At 30.7% G+C, this 23,589-nt stretch overlaps 4 protein-coding genes across 8 annotated transcripts; 2 read left to right on the top strand and 2 right to left on the bottom strand.

Annotated features, from left to right (window-relative positions):
- Positions 1–348: 348 nt before the first annotated feature.
- Positions 349–8,164, top strand: LOC110991885 (folylpolyglutamate synthase, mitochondrial-like). Of its 3 annotated transcripts, XM_022257440.2 has the most exons (9): positions 349–410; positions 476–739; positions 964–1,044; positions 1,379–1,486; positions 1,753–1,932; positions 2,176–2,312; positions 3,538–3,718; positions 4,001–4,347; positions 7,729–8,164. In XM_022257440.2, exons 2-9 carry the CDS (start codon positions 668–670, stop codon positions 8,093–8,095), a joined length of 1,473 nt encoding a protein of 490 aa, XP_022113132.2. In that variant the 5' UTR covers positions 349–410; positions 476–667; the 3' UTR covers positions 8,096–8,164. The 3 variants fall into 3 exon arrangements, with proteins under 3 accessions (XP_022113132.2, XP_022113133.2, XP_045487935.1); XM_022257441.2 differs by lacking the exon at positions 476–739 and having other exon boundaries at positions 357–410; XM_045631979.1 differs by lacking the exon at positions 4,001–4,347 and having other exon boundaries at positions 374–739; positions 7,729–7,868.
- Positions 5,151–7,229, bottom strand: LOC110991883 (putative RNA polymerase II subunit B1 CTD phosphatase RPAP2). The gene has a single exon (XM_022257438.2). The coding sequence runs from the start codon at positions 7,055–7,057 to the stop codon at positions 5,291–5,293; it is 1,767 nt and encodes a 588-aa protein (XP_022113130.2). The 5' UTR covers positions 7,058–7,229; the 3' UTR covers positions 5,151–5,290.
- Positions 8,165–8,736: 572 nt separating the features above from the next.
- On the top strand, positions 8,737–15,663 carry LOC110991886 (probable low affinity copper uptake protein 2). 3 transcript variants are annotated; one of them, XM_045631986.1, is made up of 8 exons: positions 8,737–9,062; positions 10,454–10,602; positions 10,900–10,985; positions 12,388–12,471; positions 12,881–13,008; positions 13,527–13,622; positions 13,911–14,035; positions 14,437–14,569. In XM_045631986.1, exons 2-7 carry the CDS (start codon positions 10,462–10,464, stop codon positions 14,033–14,035), a joined length of 660 nt encoding a protein of 219 aa, XP_045487942.1. In that variant the 5' UTR covers positions 8,737–9,062; positions 10,454–10,461; the 3' UTR covers positions 14,437–14,569. The 3 variants fall into 3 exon arrangements, with proteins under 3 accessions (XP_045487942.1, XP_022113135.1, XP_022113136.1); XM_022257443.2 differs by lacking the exon at positions 13,911–14,035 and having other exon boundaries at positions 8,811–9,062; positions 14,437–15,662; XM_022257444.2 differs by lacking the exons at positions 8,737–9,062; positions 13,911–14,035 and adding an exon at positions 9,572–9,738 and having other exon boundaries at positions 14,437–15,663.
- A 33-nt stretch (positions 15,664–15,696) lies between these two features.
- Positions 15,697–23,539, bottom strand: LOC110991884 (nucleolar complex protein 4 homolog B). Its single transcript, XM_022257439.2, has 10 exons — positions 23,383–23,539; positions 23,178–23,289; positions 22,755–22,957; positions 22,339–22,469; positions 22,094–22,230; positions 21,692–21,886; positions 21,269–21,440; positions 20,625–20,791; positions 19,562–19,752; positions 15,697–18,972 (listed from the first exon to the last, which is right to left on the bottom strand). The coding sequence occupies exons 1-10, from the start codon at positions 23,503–23,505 to the stop codon at positions 18,853–18,855; spliced, it is 1,551 nt and encodes a 516-aa protein (XP_022113131.2). The 5' UTR covers positions 23,506–23,539; the 3' UTR covers positions 15,697–18,852.
- Positions 23,540–23,589: the final 50 nt, after the last annotated feature.

Below are 23,589 nucleotides of genomic sequence, written 5' to 3'. Positions count from 1 at the left end.
TTCATTAAAAGGATGATAAAAAAACTATAAATTATTAATATTTTTTCTAAGAGCTTAAATTTGTATTTTAATAAAAACTGAATAAAGATACAAAATAAATTGGTTAGTTATAAGTAAGGTGAATAGCTAACCAATATTTATTTACTATTAGAAGTAAGAACGCCGCGTAGCAATTGGTTCATTCGTTTTACATTAGTATTTAGTATCACTAATGGCACAACTAAGATATAAAAATTATGTCTGTGAGACTAACAATAATAACCCGCTAGAATAGTCATCAACGTGACATTCTATCCATTGAAAAATTACTGTCATTGTCGAAAAACAATTTTTAGTCTAGTCTGTACACTATTTTTTGTTTTGATATTTTTCTAGGTTATGTTGTCAGCTGATGTGCAATGTTATTAAAGGTTTGTGTTTGCACTATGCAAAAAGCAGTAATTTCTAGTTGTTCATGGATTTTTACTCATTACAGGGTCAAATCAAATGTCATTGCTCGTATTGTTTCTAAGATAATACGCCAGCTTACATAACTCAATCATTAGCCCGGCAATTAGTTAGTTAAAACTTTGAATATCTTAAAAAGTTAAATACGAATAGGTTGAGTGTAGACGCAATTTATTTCTATCAATTTAGATTACGATTTAAATTTTGATTTAGTGTGTCGATGATTAGCTTCGGCCTTCGTCGTGGTTTAATTTTCAGAATAGTTTGCAGAATGTTTTCGAACAAATACGAGGTTAGTAACGAATTTTTACAAGGTAAAAGAGTTAAATTATAAGTTATGCAATAATTAATAGTACGTACGAAAATAATTTACATATAACTTTTACCATCATTAGTTAGTAGGACATATTTTTAATTAAACACTTATAATATGTAAATTATTACATATTATAAGTGTTTAATAGGTATATTTTATATTACACATTTCAGTGTGTATATATAACTTACTTTTTTTAGGAGGCTGTTCATAAGCTGAACTCATTACAATCCAATAAAGCAACTATTGCACAAATTCGCAAGGATATAAAAACTGGCCAAGTAAGTTCCCATAAAGAGACTTAAAACAAATTATGTTATAGCCTAACATCTCAGAAAAAAATGCTAAGTAATTCTACACAAATATATTTCTTTTAATATTTGTGATTCAAGAATTTTGAAGTATTTTTTTTTAAACTAGGTGAATAAAGAAATTGTTGTTGATTTAAATTGATGATTCGTTAAAACATTCAAAATGTAGTTATATTGTAGCATCTTGATAGAAATTATCTGTTTTATAATATAATACATTTTTGTTATTATAAAAAGATATGTTTTACATATTTACAATTCAAAATCTGTACTAATTTGATTAATGAAATGACAATATTTTTAGAAATGTACAAACTTGGAAGACATGGAAAACTATCTTATGAGAACTGGAATTTCATTGAACACACTTGATAAATTATCTGTGATACATGTGGCTGGCACTAAAGGAAAGGTCAGAATTTTATTTTCAACTATTGTTCTTGTAAAGCTTATGATTCAGTATGTAATATTTTATTTAAAAAATGGTACGAAAAAATCATTGGGTAAGGGTATGAATTTCTTGACAATGGTGGCCTATTAAGTGAATAGATATTACCTGCATTTGACGAATATAGTAAATCAGGGGCTTTTTCAAACTTTTATTGTAAAAAATAGTATGTTAGACACTACATACTCATTTTTGTTTATATATATACTATATTTCTAAATATTTTTCAGGGTTCAACAAGTGCAATGTGTGAATCAATATTACGCGCACACGGTTTTCGTACCGGTTTCTACTCATCACCACATCTAGTAGCGGTACGAGAACGAATCAGATTGTTTGGATTACCACTTTCTGAAGAGGCATTTGCAAGGCATTTTCATAAAGTGTATGATTCTCTGTATAAAACACAGGTTAGTTTTTCATTCCAATTCATTCAATTTGAATTGGATACCTACTTGATACCTTACATAAATATATAGTTACTCAGTCGTTACGTCAGTAATTTACAACAAATAATAAGACAATTTCCAATAAATCCTTGTGATATGAAATAAAATTTTGATTATAAATCTTAAAATATACATATTGGACTATAATAAATAGAAATTAAGAATACCGTTATACTAACTAATGTCAAATAATTTATGTTCTAGGCGTATGATGGTGACATGCCAAAATATTTCGCGTTCCTGACAGTAATGGCGTTCAATGTGTTTCTTGAAGAGGAAGTAGATGTCGCAGTTGTGGAGGTTGGAATAGGCGGGATCATAGACTATACTAATATTATAAGGTAATACTTATTCAAATATTTGTATTTGTCTATATAAAACGAATGACGGGGATTTTTGTATTTTATAACTTATTTTCATGGGCGGCACAACTCAAGACTAAACATTTCAAATATTATAATTTTTTATATTACTATATCACAATTTTACCTATATCATAATGTATAATAAAATTAATTTATAGTAATATTGCGGTAGGTAAATCATATAATATAAAATGTATGTATGTATGTATATATGTATGTGTATGTATGTGTTTTCTCATTAAAATGTGAAAGAAAAACCTTGTATTTTCAGAAAGGTATAGCCAAAGATGGAATACATAATAAATATACATATGTAAAAGGCCATAAAAAATATTAAATACATTTAACCATGTAATACCTAATTTGCATGTGTTGTGTGATGGTGTGTATATGCAGGTTTAGCGATATGATTATTCTTAATATTTTTGCATAATTTCATGAAGCATGATTATATGCCTGGTATGCAGGAACTTGCAAGTGAAATTTTCCAGAAGTGATCTGCAGTTAAATTAATTGGGATAATGTACATGAGTACTATATAATTATGTGGTATTGTTTTCGCCGACAAGTCTATAGTATCTAATTTAAAATGTTCACAAGCATATTTATAGGTATTAATCTGGATAAAGATTTTATAGGAGACAAATTTATAAATTCGTTTACAATCTTCAAGTTTTTTTTATTGAAATTATACTTCTTTTGGCGCGTTAGTGAAAAAATATTTCAATTAATGCGTTATAATAAAACTTTTAATAAATTTAAACCCGGTAGAGCGAGGCTGCGTTGGTGTTGTCAAGGACCTCGAAACCATAGGGATTCGCAATTGGACGCGGGAAGAACTAGATACATTGAGATGGCGTAATTGAGGAGGCTAAGGCCCACAAGTGGCTGTTTAACAATTGATGAATAAATTTAATACCTTTTTTCTATAGCTAGTGCCGACTTTTCTACAAACGTAGAATAAGGCGAAGGAAGACAATTTAAAAAATATTTTTATCATGTTACGCCGAAGAAGAACCAATTCTTAAAAGGCCGGCAACGCTCGCGAGAGCTCTGGCATTGAGTGTCCATTTGCGGCGGTATCACTTAACATCAGGTGAGCCTCCTGCCCATTTGCCTCCCTGTTCTATATAAAAAGAAAAGTATAACTTGTCACGCGTAAACATAAGTACACACACATGTTTTATATTTTTTGTTGTAGAAAAGTTCCAGTTATTGGCATAACAGCACTGGGGCTAGATCACACTTCCATACTGGGTAATACACTACCAGAAATAGCATTGGCTAAAGCCGGCATTATGAAACCGGGATGTGTAGCTTACACGGTACATCAAGATACTGAGGCAATGGATGTACTAAGGCGAAAAGCTGTTGAATTTCAAGTAAATAAAGTTTTATTTTGATTTGAAAAATATCATTGCGCCTATGTGGCTTCGTAAATAGCAAAACAACATACAAAAACCACCTATATTAATAAATTGTATTTTGATTTTGAATTCCTATTAAACCTATTACTTATTTCTGCAGATATATTATATAAGCATAATACATGCAATCATCATATATCTAAAACTCAACGTTAATTTTTGTAAAAATTATTATAGGACTTTTACCGTGTTCAAATAGTTGTATTTTGACAAGACGATTTATTTTTTATTTTTCAGTGTCCTCTTACCATAGTTCCCAATTATAGTACATATTCATTTCAAAATGGTCTTCGTCTATCCATAGAATTAGAAGCTTATAGAATGAATGCATCATTATCTATTCAACTAGCTCATGCATGGATGAGAATGAAAAACAAAGTTAAATATAATATAGATAACATAAATCAAAATACAGATTTATTAATCAGTAGCTTGTCAAAGGAAACTGTGATTGGCTTGCGGGATTGCAAGTGGCCTGGGAGGTATCAGGTTATTGAAACAGAATATGGTTGTGTATATCTTGATGGGGCTCATACAAAAGAATCCATGGAAATATGTGCTAAATGGTTCGCGGAAAACTGCAGGTACATTACATTGTATTTACTTGACAAAGCAGTAGTACAAATATACTGTCTATATAGTTTAACACATTTAATTACTTTTGTTGTTTGTCTGTTTCTATACCAAAACCAAAATAATATTGGTTATCAGTATAAAAATATATTTTTTAAGTGAAACTTCTTTAGAATCGTTGTGATTTCAAACCGGATGCAACGAAAAAGCGACAGTAAAAAGACACAGAAACATTAATTCATATGATTTAACGTGGGAGAAAATGAGATAGATAAACTTCTTTCGAATCGTCGTGATTTCAAACCGGATGCAGCGGTAAAGAGACAGAAACATCAATTCATCATATGATTTAACGTGGGAGAAAATGAGATAGCAGGCATTATACAGCCTCTCTTTACTGCCGCTTTTTCATTTGATCGAATTTCAAACTTTCGATGTTTTAGTTTTTCCCAAATTAAAAATTTATATTAAACTTATAAATTAAAATTTATCATTAAAATATACTGTTTTAAAACAACACACACATTTAGATAATGGAAAATGATTAATTTATATATGATTAATAATAAAAAAAATGTTTTTGAAGGTTTCACTTCTACCATGTGTGAATTGCACATATGTTTTTTGTTTTGTCTAAATCTGGGTTAATTATATCTCTTTGAATTTGATGAATATGTAGTTTTTTTATGTCATCATTTACTTCATGTCACCAAAGACACAGGCAGATTAGTTAATATAAAATCAATATTTTTTTAATCTAGTTGGTATAATGGTAACAAATTTAGAAAAAAGGCAGTAATTAACAGAATAAAAATATTGCTAGACTACTTTATTAGACAAATGAATAGAGCACTTAATCAAAAAATAATGAGTTAAGAAAGTAAATACATACTATTAAACATAATAGGTATATTAATTAAAATACTATGCAATTATTACAATATTTTCAAATTTCTAATTTGTGGCTGTCTCAATAGTCAATTGCTTATTACTTACATCTAATAATCTATCGACATCAGTTAGCCACAATACCAATCTATCTAAGTAACCTCCATCTTGTTGATAACTCAATAATAGTAATTGCATATGCTGAAAAGCCATTGATTGCTTCAATAAGTATGCCAACCTTCCATCCCTTAATGATAACAATTTTATAAAAATAATGGCTATTAGTGTCCACTGTATCGGTTTAAACATAATGTTATTTGCTTTTAATTGAAATGTGTTAACAAGCAATCGCACATCAGCACTTACAGATAATGTCAGTAACCCTAGAGATCGCAATAAATCAGGCAATACTTTATTTAAATGTTGACACACAATACCTCGCCGTAGTGCATTTTGTGCATTCTTATCCACTAATGGTAACTGTGTGACGTTGTCTTCTATAGCTTTGGCAACCTCAGTTGTTTCAGTAGTAGAATTATTGACAGGTATTTCAGTTTCACCGGCAAAGAAGGCTTTTACCTTTAACTGAAGGTTTTTGCTTTCTTCCTTTAAAATTTTGTAATCAGGCAAAGGTTTCATTTCTTTTGCATACATTTGAGTATCATACTTCTTATCTTCTAATTCCAAGATATTTAACTTTCGGCAAAGAGCTTGATACTGATCATACAAGTTTGATTTGTGAAATATGCTTTGTGCTTGGTTTTTTAAATATTCTTTTATATATTCTCCTTTATCTTCTACTAATTCTTTTACTTTCTCTTCTCCAAATATAAAAAGGAGGGAATCCAAAGTAAACCATTCCGCTAAACACTTCTCAACTTCAATTGTTATTGCGGTTACTGAAACTTGTTTCTTGGCTTTAGTCTCCAGAGGTTTCAGTTTCGCTTTTCTAAGTTCTGTTGGTACATTTATAAGTATTGGATCAATTTTCTTTTCGGGTTTTTCAATTATTTCACCTACAATGTTTAGTGGGTTTGGTACTGGTAATGGATTATTTCTGTCTCTCATATTGGTTGTTGGAGACTGTTGAATATTTGAATCTTTAATAGCCAATAAATTATTTGGTAATTGATCTGTCTTGCTTTCTGGTACATTAAACTTCAACTGGGATGTATCACATTTTTTGTCTACTGGTTTTTTTGTAAGTTTTTCATTTGTGCATTCTTTAATATCTTTTGTTTTGTTTTTGTCTTTATTATGTAATTCTGATAGGCTAGCAGTTGTAAAATCACCAAAAGATGTAAATGGTTTCGATTCAGATTTAATATCAATCTGCTCAATTAACTTTAGATCAATTTCTTGGCCGAGGCTACTTACAGTATTATCAGGTAAAATATAAAATTTTGGAACTTCTTCATACTCTCTGAACCAAAGTGGGCTTGTCAGCATTTGTTTTTTTATGTACATAGCAGATTTATAACAAGTGTTGCTGCAGAAACTTTTACGAGTAGTTATATCATAGACTTTGTTTGTTTTCATTGAAATTCTGTACTTTTGTTTTGGTATATCTTTTGGAGAAATTGCTTTTGGACACAATGGAAATCCACAAAGGTGTATAATAGCTCGCTCTTCTATCACGTCTTCAAAATGGCTCTGGTTAATATCCGGTAGACATTTAAGCAAGTATGCTTCATTAATGCACTTCTCTAATAAGCTTTCGACTATTTGCTGAGCTTTTGCATTGCACTCTCGTTTTTTTATGATTGCTTGACGAATTTGTTCTTTAGTCAATTCTTCGATTTTTTTGGGTTTATTTTTTGTTGCATTGTTCATGGTCTGTATGTTTGTAGTTAATTTAATGTTAATGCAACTACTTTGTCTAGAATTATTATTATTGTTAATTGCAAATTAGTCTTGTTATGAAATGGCACTGACTGCAGGAGTGAGGACTGCATTACTCAATGTTAACCGTCAATTGTCAAGTCTGGGGGCTTAGTCAAGATGCCTTAACAGTGGAATATGTAAAAAATCTAATACTAAGTTTGTATGAAAATGACAGATGTTCATGTCGAAAATTTCTAGTTTTCGATTTTATACATACTCTACTATTAAGGCATCTGGGACTAAGCCAAAGCCTAGGGCCAAAAATTATATTTTAAATCACTTTGCGGCAGGCGTCACTTTGGCGCGAGACGAATTTGTATAGGAATGACATTAGCCCTAAGCCCACGCGTGGGCACGTGACCATTTCGCAAAGCGATTTGTCTTAAGCCTTCAATGCGTAGTGACGGTACTCACATATATATATCATGGGTTTAAATTAAGATATATAGCTATTGACTATAAATTCTGTAAAAATATGACATTTAAATAATCTTCCTGGAACTGTTATGTTTGATATATTTTCACATATTTTATTTTTGTATTTGCTAATTTGTTTTACACGATTTCATAAAAACAAGATTAAAACAATGAAATTGTTTTGAAATTATATTGTCTTTCAGATTTCATCATAAGGATTTGATATTCAGCGCAACAGGAGACCGAAATGCTGAAGTTCTATTGAAACCGCTTAGTCATATGCATTTTGATACTGTCTATTTTGTAATTCCAATAGCGCATAAAGAAATTAGCAACAAAAGCGACAATTATACAATTATGGAACACAATGAACTGATTTCCCGATGTAATATTTACGCAAATATTTGGAAAAATATTAATAAGCAATCCAGAAAAATTGTGGTGTTAGAATGTGTTTCAGATGTGCTACGATGTATAAATAATAAAGAAAAAAGGTCAATACTAATAACTGGATCATTGCATCTTGTTGGTGCGGCTTTATCAGTAATAGATCCTAATTTGACTAAATAGTTAGGTCTAAGCATGGTAAGCTAAAATTAAGGAAATTTGTTAATTTTTTTATTAAACTTAAATTACCTGTAACCTTTTTTATATCAAATTTGATAAAACTGGGTACCTACAAATTAATCTACAAAGGATTTGTACATTTTGACATACATACATACATTTGACATTTGTATTATATAACCTTATCATATTTAGTACAGAATAATATAGTTTTATCGTATTCCTAGTCTGCAAAATTAAATTTAAAAATGTAATGCAAAAAAAAATGATTCTATAAAATTTTGTAAGTCTCGTACGTCGGCCGAGACGCTTTTTTTTGTGACTTCGATTACGAACAAAGTGAGCTACAAACAGCATGTACATTACCCTTAGATTTAGGGTTAATGCTAACAGAGTCTAATCTTAATGCAAGTCAGAATTCCTCACGCTATAATTTGGTTTAGTTTTTTACAAAGTTTGACTTATGATAAGATTACTTAAGTAACTGAATCCTAACCTCTGACATCTCGGCGAATATGTATAGCCGCCTCTATTCGGAATACTCGTACACGGTCGTATGATAGGCTGGCACTATTGACTTCTGACAATTTGATAATAATTGATAACTGACAATGTTTTAACTTTGAAGTTTGAGTATAGTTTCATACTTCAAAATCTGATACTTTCGACAAACTAATAACATCCACCGAAAATGATTAATTAAAATAAAATAGTAATCACAAATCAGTTTAGTTTTAACATTCATCTACTAGCTAGGTGAATTAAACAACGTGTGTACTGTGTGTAACGTTATATAAGTTTTGGGATTTGGATATCGGATAAATCGTACTTTCCTGATAATAAATTCTATATTCTGATACTATAAATTACCTTTCAACTTGATAAGGATGTAAATTGTAATGATCCGATTTCGTGGTCGATAAAGGATGCAGTACTTGTACGACTTTTAATTTGTAATCTAATAATAAAGGTAAGCTTGCAAAAACTGTTAATTTACGAATTTTAATATTTCTTTTTTTCGCTACTAGTTTTTTGGATTTTACCTTTTTTTACTTATTTAAGTAAGTGAAGCCCCTGGACGTTGTCTTGTGAAAGTGAATGAAATGAAGAAGTGCGTTTAAGTATTTATATTTATGATTATATATTTAATTATTTTTATAATACCTATAAAGTAACAAAAAATATGAATAAATGAAACTTTAATTTAAACAGTTATTGTTTTACAAACAATTCCTTAATGTTGATATGGCCTAGTAACATACTACACAGACACTATTCTATTTATATTATACCTATTTTAAAAATGTGTGTTATATTTTCTAACAATTGAAACTGATAGTGATACATAAGAGGGTTTATCATAGCTTATCTGACATATGTCAGTTTGTTTGTTGTTTTGTAATATATATCTGTTTAAAACATTTCTTATTTATTTCATAGTTTTAATAGGTGTACAAAGAAAAAAAACTAAACTTAAGTTCATACAACATATAATAACTACTGTATGTTCATTTCTATATTTAGTGTCAAGTATTGTTTTGTTTTAAATAAAAAGTAAGATTGTTTAGCTAACAATCTATTACTCTCCATTGTTCACATATGTTATTATAACAATTAACTATTGATAGTAGGTGCAAATAAAACAAGTAGGTATAATATTTTTGTTATCATATTAAAATGTACTGTATTGGTCTAAGTATTCTTAAGCGTACCTAAGTAACTAGTGGAAAGTTTTTATTTACAAGGTACAAGCTAAGTTACAGGTGGTATTAAACATTACTTTTGGTAATTTATTAAATACTGCATAACTTGAAGGATATAGATAAAATAAATAATAGCTTTCAGTAATCACTATATTAGAATTTCAAGTGGTATGTTGTTGTTGAATGTGATTGATTAAGCAAAGAAAACTAATAATCATTAAAAACTTATTTTCTTTATTAAAAGTTTAAATAAATTCATTTTATTAAAAGTATGTTTTTTTAAATTTAAGTCTACAAAATTCTCTAATAACATGGCAAAACATAAAACTAAACTATGTATTATATATTATATATCTGATCAATGACAACTTTAAACTAAATACATTTTTAAATATAAAGTCAGAGTGGTTCTATGTTGGTATTCAAGATATTTAGCATCCGGATGTAATTCCTTTCTAATGTTAGTGCTGTAGTATAAAACAAGTTTGTACTTATTTCAAAATCGTGAACGTAATGGTTCCGTCACTTAAACAATCGTAACGGAGTTAATAGTTTCAACCAAAAGCATGGATAATCTATTTATATTAGGAAAGTATATGCAGAAGTATTTAATGTGAGGGTGCACTTGAGGGTAGATATTCATAAAATTTTGTTGTAGGACAAGCCATGTGTATGCACATGTGGATGTGGTTTGGTTATGATGTTGGTGAGCTGTTGTTTTCCGGACTTAACATCAAGACACGGTGGAGCTTTGCTCTAACTTGGATTGTGCTCTTCTTTGTGTCGCTGCTATTTGAAGCATCCAAGGTATAGTAACAGCAGTTAATAGTAGTAATTAAAAAAGGTAAAAAACATCTTTGGTGCATCAGCACCTCTCTCTTAACTCATTTTCTACAAATATACTCTTCGGCCAATTTTCATAGAAATCTAATCAAAACTTTTAATACAATAGTTGGTAGATTCTATTTAAGAATTCAGACCTTTTTTTATTTATGAGATTGACAAATTCCTGATAGATATATTTAAACTATTAATAAAATATAGTATATGTATGAAGGCGTAGGTTACCATTGCTATTCTATTTATTTTTAGGTCTGTTTTTAGGTTTACCTAGCACGGGTGCAGCGAGCTGCTCACAAGAAACTTTACCCATACCGCTCCGATGAACGAAGGAATCTTCTGTGCGAACGGTAGGTGTAAACATTTATTCAAATATAAACCCTTTATTGTTGCCTTATTTACGCGACTACCGAAATGTATATATGACTATTTACTTCAGTTAAATTAAAAATTACAATAATGTCGGGGATGCGTTAGATTTTTAGAGCGAATAGTTTCATTTGATACTCGATAAAAATACAATACACCTGTTGTGATTTTGTGCAATTGCACTAGAAAGTATGAAGGTTCTTCAAGCGGGACTTACGCATGTTTACATAATAATAATTTATCATTTTACAAACAAACCCTTGTAGGCCAATCTGAAGCATGTTTTTATATCTGAGTCACAGAACCATACTCAAGTTGTCTATGCAAGATATTAAGCACTTAAAAATTTCCTTGTTTTGGATTTAATCGTTCATACTATAATTGCACACTTAAATTTAGTTGGGTGGTGCAGGAAAACTGCGAAATAACAAAAACATCCTTCAATTTATCAGTAACTTGTAATTTCCTCTAATTATCTTGGAGATATTTTGAGGAGTATAAGCAAGCTTACTACTAATTGTGTTACCACGTCATTCCCAAGCTTTTAAGAATCGCTACTGATTTTAAACGTTAGATGACACTAGGATTGTTAATTTATTATTGAGATATTGAAATACTAAAATTGTAGAAAGCTTGCTAGATATTTTTTTTATTTGATACCTAATTCTGTCTATTTTACTGCGATTTACATTTTTAGCAATTATAGTAAAAAAATTACTTCATTTCGTCGCGTTTATTATTTTTTATGTTATGTAAAGTGGTTTATATATTCGAAAGTTGTATGTAGTTCAAGGCTAAATTTATGCGTGAACCTAGAAATCAGAAATGGAATTACAATTTACAATCATATATTATCCAGCTGAGATAACGTTAATCGATTACAATTCCGTCTTATTAATTTGGCGTAAATATTTGTTATGTAATTAGAGGCTGGCTGTGATAAAAATGCTATTGAAATTATGTATATGCATTGCTTGTATGAAAAAATTCTCGAACAAAATGTACTCGCAAAAACTGTTTGTCATACAAGATTGGTCCACTCAGTCATACACTATAAAATATATAGAAAAGTAATTCGTTGAATTTTTTGATAATTTATTAATATTTTGTTTTTTCTTTGTGTACCAAAGGACAAATATAATATGATACCTAGCTTTTAATAAAATAAAGTTACTTCATTATTATTAATTCACATAAGTTTTATTGTTTACATCTGCCGAAGTTGTCATCATCCTGGTATAATAATATTTGTTATTTGGTATTATTGACTAGACATTGAAGGGTATTTTAAATGATAGAAAATCGGCGTTGTATGTACGACGTGTTTTATTAGCAATCCTAGTAATTTCGACGAATTCGCTTTTACGCTGAATATTTTTTCAGAGAGCAAGGTAATCCGATGGAGCCAACAACAAGTAGAAACACAAGTACCGGGCAAGTCAGTCGGTGGTATTCTTTTAGACTTAGGTAAGCATGTTTCAAAGGCACGATTTTACTATCTTATTCAGCTAAGATAAGCAAAGCAAATACTAATCTAGCTAATTATATGATAAGCAACATCTATTTTAATATTTTAAAGAGATAGGTTGTGAACCTCATAAAGGGGTAAGGTACTCGAAAAATGTAAAAATTAAAAGAATTTCGTGGTATTTTAAATATATATTTGAGTTCTGGAGCTTGATAATGGATACGAAATGCTAGCGACGATATAATTCTAATTCTGTCTGTAGTCTTTATTTCGCTTCGCGATAACTTCAAAAGAAAGTAACTGCACGAACTTGGTTGGGTACCTACCCAAGTAGGTCATTTTTCAAGATCAAGGTTGCCTGGTGCGACGCCAGGGCTGGTCGCTAAGTTTTAAAATGTATCCCCACAGGACTTTAGTAAATTTGCACCAGACTGCCATATTCCTGGTTCACAACGTGGTTGGCTATCTACTCATGTTAGTCGTTATGGTGTATAACGTTCAGTTAATACTCGCTGTGGTGCTTGGCATGATGCTAGGTGAGTCTGTGGTTTTATATGTCAATTTGTTAAAAATCTGGTGCTAGCAAAATATTTAGCCATTAGATTTGTATGTTAAATGTATCTCAAAATTATTTACCCTACAACATAAAATAAAATAAAAAAATATGTATTTAAAGTTTAAACTGTTTATATAAAAATAAAAAATAAATAGTTTGGTTTATGTTAGCCCTTTGTATTACTTCTGAAAATTGTCTTTTTGCTTATTAGGTGCGAATCGCTAACATCAGTCAGTAGACATATTGATTGACGCACACGGATGAAGTGTAGTAGTAATATTAATAGTAAAATTCATTCGAGACTTGACTGACTCCTGTGTGTCAAAATACATTACGTTTCTGACACACTTGAGTAATAGTTCGCCCTCATTTTCGTCTCTGTTTTATGCCCCAGCGCCATTTCTATTTATGCGTGTAGCTTAGCACTTTGGAAAGCCAATAGACCTATTGGTCCTGAAGGCGGTTATATGATCTTATTAAGTTAAAGATCTTTTTCAGGCTATTTCTTATTCGGACCAAAATTAACAATGCTACAGATGCAATGTTTCGGGACCAAGCGAGTGGTTATCTGTACTCCTGAATGTGATGATACAGGTATTATTTACAATACTGGTTTCTTTTTAGTGCCTCATTTATAAAACTAAATTGGTCTAACAGCTTTTTGTCTTTTTCTGTCAAATTGTGTTTACACTGGGATGAATAGAGACGGTTTATACACAGGTAAATTTACTAGATTCACACATAAGTAATTAAACAAAATTAAATATAATTGACGTATATAGGCCATAGTAAATATATTAAATTTAACCTTTGAAAGGCAAATGCAAGCAGCATTATGTTGGTAACTATATTTCCTATCCCCCCTACCCCTATATGTCCCAGACCGGTGCAACAAGGAGAAATGCAGCTGGGAGAAATGCGAGGGGAAGTTGTGCAAACAGATGGACGCCCTAGAGTTGCAGCAGGCCAGCACACCGCTGTCGTCTGAACCCTACACACCTTCCTGAGTAATATTTCCTCAAATCCTCGATTCCCTTTTGCCACATGTTGCTTCTTTTTTTATTTATGCTTTAGATATGATAGACATTAAATTGTGTAGTTGAAATATCAGTCGTAGATTTTGTATAGAAAGAAACTGTCATAAATTTATATAGAAACAGACAGCTTTAGCAATTTTAGTAGTAGTTAGGCAGGTTAAGGTACCATTTTAGCATGTATGACATTCGCCTCAGCATGCAAAAAGAAAGGAACACCCTTTATCATTAATTACTTTTGCTACAATGATAATGTGTACACTTTTGTAGTAACTAGCAATCGATGTTTTATATATTTCACGTTAGAATTAAAATGTATTTAGCTATGTGATATAATTGTAAGTACCGCCGTTTTTATATTATTTTTCTTCCAGCCGAAAGCACAACCCCACCGCTACTAAACTCCGGATCCAGCACAGAGTCTGACAATTTCATCTGTCAAACCCGCACCTGCATACAGCCCTCACATTACTTCCCAGCATCCACCTCGACAGATCGATCCAACACCTGCTACTATGGAGCCAAACGTTGTCCGTCCAAAGTTGCCAGAGCGAAAAAACAAAGTTGCCACAAAGAAAATTCTAGTGTTGAAGCGCAGTTATTACAAACGGAGCGACAGGGATGCTGCAAGGAGTCTCCGCCTGATACTTGTTGTTCCAGTCAAGATACGCAAGCCGTGATCCATGAAGCGGAAACAGAGAAAGTGGAGAGAGAGGACAGCCCTCAGATCACGTGCTGTCACGCGAAGTCAACCAGTGATAGTCAAGAAGAAATAATGCAAACGTGACGGTATTTTACTTTTTTTTTTTGGTTTGTTATTATATATTTGGACACTTGAAGTGACCACGATTGCTTTATGAAAACCGAATTGAGTATTTGCTCATTATTATTGCTTCCAAATAAATACTCGGACTTGTTAATACGTAAAACGATGTTAAACTATTGCAATAGTAATTAATATTACGAATTTATAGTTATTATTGATAGTATCCTTTGCATATAAGTGCCTTGAGCCTGGAAGCCATTATTTTTAAATGTAAATATTTTAAATGACGAGGTCCAACTGGGAAATTGTATCATCAGACTTCTGGCGATTGTAAATTGTTAAGTTTCCACTTTAGAACATAATTGTATATATTTTGGGGATATGTTATATAAATATATAATATAGAAAATAGCATAGGAACTGTTTAAGTATGACGTAAGCAATTCTACGACTTTATTTTAACGATTTTATTTGGTGATAACGTCAATGTTAATTATTTAATTTTTACACATATTACGCACACATTGTCCACTTGAAAATGAAATGCGAATTTTCGAGGATTACAAAAACTTATTTTTGGGAGCTTTGCTTACATTTGCTGACAAGAGGGGGGGTGCTTAAATACATTGCAGTAAATCTGCTTACGTAATACTTGACAGCCCCGTATCTATACTTTCAAAGGCTGTCGGCGCTAAACGTATTTTCAGAAATGCGTGCAGCAGAACCTGGTTAAAAAGACTTAAAGGTTATTTATTATATAAATAAGTTTAGTTATTTTCATATTTATTCGTTCTTGATGAGCCGAAAATATTAAATTTATAAATAAATATCTTCTTTATTGTGGTGTTTATTAAATAAAACGATATTATTTTAAACATAATTTATTTAACATAATCAAACATATAATAATAACCTAACCTAACAGTAATTTGTTACATAAATCACATCACAGGTGCGGAGGGATTATAATTTTGTATTGGTACCACAAAAGTCCTGAGAAATCAGGACAAACCTCATAAAAACTAAATCGGCCTTATTGCACCACTAAACATAGCATGCATTTCTGTCAATTTTTTTTCAAATGTCAATGAAGATAGCAACAAGGAAATACTTAAGAAACTGGAGCACTTCAAACCATTAATTTTTATAATTAAGTGGATAATTTATGAATATATTTTGAGTGATCGCGTAGATATCACTGATTTCTTCGTCACATCTACTCAATACTGTGTTATGAAAGAAGTACTGAATATCTTGATAACAGTTTTTCAAAAGTATAAACTTTGACAGAATAGTGACTAATTCACAATCAGATTGGTAAATTCTTTTTACGGTACCACTACAGTGAGATTCTTTTGCCAAAGTATCACAAAACACATGAATGCGTATTTTCATCTCAGTTTAAATATCTTTGCAATTCTAGAAGTTTTTTCTAACAATATATGAATGATATTTCTTTTTCTATATAGATATTTGTATTTCAATTAAAAATGTGGCACTCGGTGGTTTTGTTTTAACTATACAGGTTCTTAATTGAGACTATCTAGCCGGTGAAAGTTATAAATATAGGCTTTTTTTTCTATTGGCAAACTTAATTCGGATTCCGCACCTGTGATCCTAACTGCGAGGCACAAATAATAATATGGCGGTTATGTCTAATAATAAAATTATTTCCGGTAAGTCAATCGACAGTTCTATTAAACGTATTTACTATTAACAGGGACACATCAAGAAATTGGGATTATAAATTCCAACAATGTAATTTTCAAAGTACACACATTCTTAATCTTATAGTCAAATTTCAGTAAATAAAAAAAAGGACTGGAATGAGAAGCGTTACATAAGATTCACTGGAAGATTATTATAACATTTAAATTATAGACAATTCCAATAATAAAATAGTATTGTCTTTTATTAATATAACTTTTACACATTTAAAGAAAAACACTTTACGGATTGAAGTTATGTATTATTGTAAACTTATAATTATTTAAACATAATTCATAATGGTCACCATGACTACGCACGCTGTAAAAAAGCGAGCGAAACGTCGGTTAAATTTAAAATTATGTTTAAATAATTATAAGTTTACAATAATACATAACTTCAATCCGATAGTGTTTTTCTTTAAATTCCAATAATTTTATACTCATGTATCAAAAAGTGCTCAGTCCATAATACCTTTATCATAATCTCCCCGCTGAGCAGTCATACTTTTCAGATACGTTGATTTTTCTAGATAAGTTCTAATCTTTGCTATTTTAATTTTTTACAGTATTAAATAGATTAAGGGTAAAATAAATATATTTCATTTGAAACGTATTTCAAATAGTCAAGATTTCCATATTATTTCATTCTTGTAAGTTATTGGAACTGTCTATTTATTCACAAAATCATAAAAACTTTATTATAATAGATTAATATATGCACTTGATTTTTGTATTGACAGAAAAATATATTCTCACATACTATCAAAGAACATACTATATATAAGATCGCTGTTTTTTACTTTCAACGAAACTAGAACAATTATGGTCATTGTGCGTATATTGTCAAAACAAAAGCTTTTTACTCATACGCAATTTATTACGCAGGCGTTAAACAAAACTAGTAAAGATGTCGCAAGCAGTTTTATAAATATATAGAAGGTGCTTATACTACTTAACAGTGCAAAATATATCGCAAATGTTAGTGCCTTAAAAACAACGAAATAATCCTAATTCTTAACTATCTATATTCCTATCACACTGAAATAATATTCTTATTTCTAAATGCACAAAACAATAAAATTAATTGGCAAATAATCGTAATGAGTCAAACTGACTCCTTCGGTTTCTTGAAGTCGTAGAAAAATAAAAACGAGATTTTAACAAATGTCTACTTTGTCTATAACTACCCACATATTGGAAATAGCAAAAAACACAATTTTCACTTAATAACGGAATCATATTCCTTTCTAAAAAAAAATTGCATAACGCGATCACAGAAATATAATAAAAAACAGATAGACATAATACACATGTATTAAATATAAAAACACCAAATTTAAAATTAAGTTTATTAATCGTATTTCAATAATGATGGGTGACGGATTGAACTGCCTTTTATAAAATGCTTAGAAATAGACACAAAAACGACTCACACATGTGAAATGGATATTTTTTAATACCTATTTCTCCCATATACAACTCTTTCAGATTTTTGAATCGCTAAAGGCCTGTTTCACAATGTATGGATAAAGTACCAAATAGCTATGCAACACACAAATTATTCGAAAGATAAAAGATCCGAATAAGATACTTCGCATTTCATGACAAATAGTAAAACGCAACTAACACTAGTTTATGCTATCAATAAGTAATAAATAGATTTGGAACTTATCCGGACATTGTGAAACAGACCCTACATCTCCGTAATTATAAAATAAATACGACAATTTAACTATTATCTTTTGATTGTTATAAAAAACTACTGTTTTTTGTATTTTAATGAAAAATTTGTAAAAAAATCTTATTAATATATTTGGTCATTTGACTTTTAAAATCCAGTGATCAAATATAAATCGATCAGTGGATTTTCAAAGCACCACAGAATAAGTGGAATTTGGAAACAAAATAAAAAAAAATCAAATTCTATTGTTTCAATAATTTATAAGAAAAATAATTCTATTCAAAGAGGCTACTTTGTCATGAACTATTTTGTATCAATAAGTGATTTACCAGGTTTGGTTTGGATTACAAAGAATTATGCCTTATCCGCTTTATCAGATCTCATATTAGAAAAAGAAAACTTCCATATTATCGTTTCGTATTTTACTAAATAGCAGATGAAGAGGCAATATCTCCAGATACATGGTGTGACTGACTGTCACCTTAACATGATGTCAAATAATTAATATACAGTAAAACAACCAATCACTAAATGATAATAATAGCCATGGTGGCACATATTCAATTGCAAATACAAGAACTTGTTTCTGTTATTCGGAGGGATTTACAAATATTGAACCAAATCATACCTTTTTCTAAGCAGTTAAATTCCAGTAGGTCATTAGTCGTTCTCCACTTGGGATACACATTCCATCTGGCCGAATAAAGTTGATTTCTATAGTCTTAAATCTTTTCTTCAGTTCCGCTTCAAACTGCTGTAATTATTTATTAAAATTATCGTCAATACATTCATATCAAGTCAGAATATTGGAATTGTAAAGAAAAAAGAAATCGGTCAACTTATTACTATATATTTATATATATACTTAACAATAATGGCTAATTTTTTTTTTAAATTGTATAATGTCCGAAATACACTGAATCTTAAATAACTTATGAACTTTCCTAGGGGTAGGATCAGAATAACGAAATCACGTGACCTATGTGAACATCTTTCTGTGTCCTAATAGTATATTGTCTTGTGAAGTGTTAACACTACCGTCAAGATAACATTACTGGTTGAGAAGATATAAAGCTGGTATCACTGCATATTACAAACTTAAAACCCGACTAGTTCATACATTAAAATTCAATAAAAAACTGTTTTTTAAAAATTTACATAATGCCTGAATTCTTAACAATACTGTTAATAAATTTATATGAAAATCATAATATTTACATTTAGCAGGAAATAAAAAGTAGCGAGTAAATGTAAAATGGCGGCCTTGCTAAAATTTAAATCTATATAAAAACCTGAATCTACACAAAAGCTGATTGTATAACCTTGAGAGAAAAGCTACTCACCTCATTATCATCAGGCGGGGCCAACGAAAGCGGCGGATCCCTTGCATCATGCGAAGCCAGAACTCGTGTAGCAGCACTGATGACTTCCGGTGCCCAGTGACGACAAAGAGCTCGGACTTCCCATAATGAAGAGCCAAGTGCACGGGATCGAGATGCGGTTGTCTCTTCCATTACGTAGGGGTCGTTTGACACTGAAATGTAGGATACGCTATTTTTAACAATATCTTATATATAAAATTCTTGTGTCACGGTGTTAGTAACCGAACTCCTCCGAAACGGCTCGACCGATTCTCATGAAATTTTGTGTGCGTATTGTGTAGGTCTGAGAATCGAAATTTTTTTATTTATGTTTTAGACAAATTTTTTCGATTTTATTTTTTTTACGATACACCATACAAAAATATATGCAACCCTAAATTTTCATCCCTCTACAATCATCCCTTATGTTTTTTTTGTTAATTATAAACTTTAATTTGTTGGCACAAAAACATGGCAAAACAACGTTTGCCGGGTCAGCTAGTACTATTATAAGCAGTAACGAAGCAAGTTTTGTAAGCAACGCGAGTTAGGTTGCATAACATAAGATGATTCAAACATTTACTAATCTTATATATTTTGTAATTGCGTGATGATGAGGGGGGGGGGGGGGGTTGGGGGGAAATCTTTTATTTTCTTATTTGGGGATTACGTCAATAGTAATTATTTATTTTTTACACATTTTACCTATAAATTGTCTATGCCTGAAAACGAAATGCATTTTCGAGGATTGAGTGGGGTGGGTATAAATTGCGGTAAATCTGCTTACATAATACTTGAACGATTAAGCATCCTTTTTCCATTTAACTAAAATAGGGTACAGCTGTCAAAATATTTTCTGTATATTTGTCATTATTTGACAATCAATTGTGTGGTTATTGGATGCCCACTTATTGTAATTTAAATTGCTTGCTCTTGACTTTCAAACTCAAAATAACATTAATTAAATATCAGCCGTTAATCCAAGCATAGCTCAATGTTAGGACTAGACAATATATGAGTGCCTTTACTTGTAGAAGATACTCACTGATAGCTGGTGAATCTTCAGAGCAGATCATCCTCTTAAGGGCTGGATGACGAAGCAGCAAATTAGCGACGATTTGCAACAAACTACGGGCGTCGTCGGGTGAAGCCACGAGTGCTAAGCGAGAAATGCGCTTAGCAAATGCCGCTACGAGACTTTCTGGTAAATGTCTGAAAAACAATGTTTATAAAACACTGAAAACTATTTCACTATAAATATTTCAACCTCATCGCATTGATCGTATGTTATTATTGAATTGACAATTTTTTTTATCCAAGAGTGTTTTCAGTTAAATATAATAATTATTTATTTATTTTCTCCCATATAACATTTACAACAATAAATAAGATACAGTTAAGAAGTTATTGGGGAAACTGGATTCCAAACTAGGTAGAACCTATGATATATATAACCAGGGATAACCATAGGCTTCCATTCCACAGCAGTCCTATTAAGTGGTAACAAAAAGTACATACATAGCATACAAAGCCGTCAACTAGTTACAATAAAGTGGAAATATATCAAGAGTTCTTTAAAGTGATAGTGTTTATGTATGGGTCAAAAGTAAATTAAACTGTCAAAAGTAAAAGCATTTTTAAGTAGACAATGTCTTAATAATTTTCATATAATCTTGCAATATAACTTACGTAGAACTGAGGAATATATCCGCCAAATGCATCAGCCGCTTTTTATAGCGCGTGGCGAACATTTCAGGCTCAAACATAGCATAGAGCCGGTCATATATATCCGGGTATGAGATATTGTGGTGACGGACCAACTCTAACACACCCTGAAGTCCTAACATGCTGATAGGACCACCTGGAATGTGTTAGACCATAAAATTAAAGTTCCATGTCAGATTTACTACTTACAAAAGATATAAAATGTTCTTATATTTTATTTTTTTAAGTAGTGTACTAAATTATATCTATCATTAAGAAACATGAATTAAATAACTGTTATAAAATAGATTAAGTGCCAGTAAAAATATATAATGGGACATTATATTATGAAGATGTATATATTGAAAAAAACTATTAAACGAACCTTCTCTATTTGTATCTACTTACCAGCATCCAAACTGTCACAGAGCATGTCAGTAGCAAGCTGTGGCTTATTTAGCAATGGCATGAGTCTCTCTACTAACAACATTAGGGCACGTCTGTGTGTTTTTGGGTCTTCACACAGAGACCACTGACAGGCAAATCCCCAACAACGATTTGCATACCGCTTGCATGATACTGGACTGAATGGAAATTGTTTACCTGTTATATAGTAAGGATAATTAGTTGGTGTGCCAATTAATAATGGTTTTAAAAAGATTTGAGTGAATTTAATAAATTCTTTAGATAATGGGTAAAAATTCCCAAAACTGTTGACTCAGATGAGCTATTTCTGTTAAAGGTTACTGTGTTAGAGAAACATAAGATTGCCCTTTTACTTTTAGATTATTCAATATATAAAATCTTTACCTTTACTACTGCAAAGAACTTTATCTTCTTTATCATCTTCCCTCCCTTTGGCATTTTTTACTTCTGTTGGGATCTCCAATGCAAGTAGTTTATCTAAAAGCTCTAGATAATTCTGTATAAAAACATGTGTTGGAGACCTAAAACATTTTTAATTCCACATATTTCAACTATATAATTAACATTTAATTCCATATTTATGTAATACTTTATAGTTACTCTTTTATTAATAATTCTGTACTACTTACTTGCGGTATGCCAGTGTTGTTAAGACCTTTAGACCAACCTGTTGCACATCCCTGTATTCAGTAAATTCTTGAAAACGGGTTATGGGTGCCGACATTGGTATTTCAGAGTCCAACAAAGCATTAAATATATTCTGTAAGAAATTTGTTCATTAAACATAATATACATGAATGAGGCATGAGGCTAACTTTATGAAAATTATGAAGAAATAATTTTAAATTATTGGTGCACTTATATGCCAGGATGACCAGTTTACATTTTTTTTTTTCATGAATTGCATTAAGGTCTCTGATCTCAGACACTCAATCTTAAGACAGTATAACTAATTACAATCCATTTTAGTAAAATATTTCTATATAATATATTTATATGGTAAGAATTTATAACTTAAATATAGATGTAATTTTTAGCATCTTACCTTCAATCTGACTGAAGGAAAATAATAACCATTCATAGGCTCAAGAGGATAATTCCCTTCAGCCTGCATCAGCTTACATAAAGTAACCAGGGCTTGGAGACGTGAAGTTATTTTTCCTTTTTTTACACATTGTAAAGCATGAGTAAGTGCTGTCTCATAGCATTCATTCAGCCATATCTTATATTGGGCTTCGGGAGATTGATCTTTAAGAAAGTGTGAGATTTTAAAACATTACATACCATTTATCATGGTGGTCAGCTTAGACTGACTTAACTCAAGATACCATTCGTTGATTAAAAGCATTGAGTCACAAAAACATGAACACATAAATTAATTAATATCAGAGGTAAATAATTTATTTCAAATATATAATCTACTTCCAATATATAATTGTGTATGTAAAATGACTGGAAACCATCATACCTGCTGCTGGCTTTAACGGCACAACCACTTGTAAAAGATCACCTCTTTTCAGTAACTCAGTGAATATGACTTCAATCGCAAGAAGTACGGATGTAAAGTTTTCTGTTTCAGCCTAAAAATATAAAATAAAAGTAATTTAAAAATGATTAACCTATGACGCAGTTTCAATGTTATTTTTAGTGCTATAAACATAAAATGTGCTTACCTCGAACAATTGTATGATATCGGCAAGATTATTCGCATTTTTTCTTGAGTTTAAAAAGTCGTTTGCTTTGTTGCGTAGCTGTGCAGAAATCATTTTTGAAAAATTTTGTTGCAAAGCAGCCATTTTTTGTATTGAAAAGAAATAAGCAAACCAAAGGTAAAAGAGTATAGAATTCACAGATTAGTTTTCTTTGAATTCACAATTTAA

Source organism: Pieris rapae, chromosome 2 (assembly GCF_905147795.1).
Source record: "Pieris rapae chromosome 2, ilPieRapa1.1, whole genome shotgun sequence".
Taxonomy (NCBI): domain Eukaryota; kingdom Metazoa; phylum Arthropoda; class Insecta; order Lepidoptera; family Pieridae; genus Pieris; species Pieris rapae.
The sequence above is the reverse complement of the archived record's forward strand: the minus strand, read 5'-3'. Positions and strand labels throughout refer to the sequence as shown.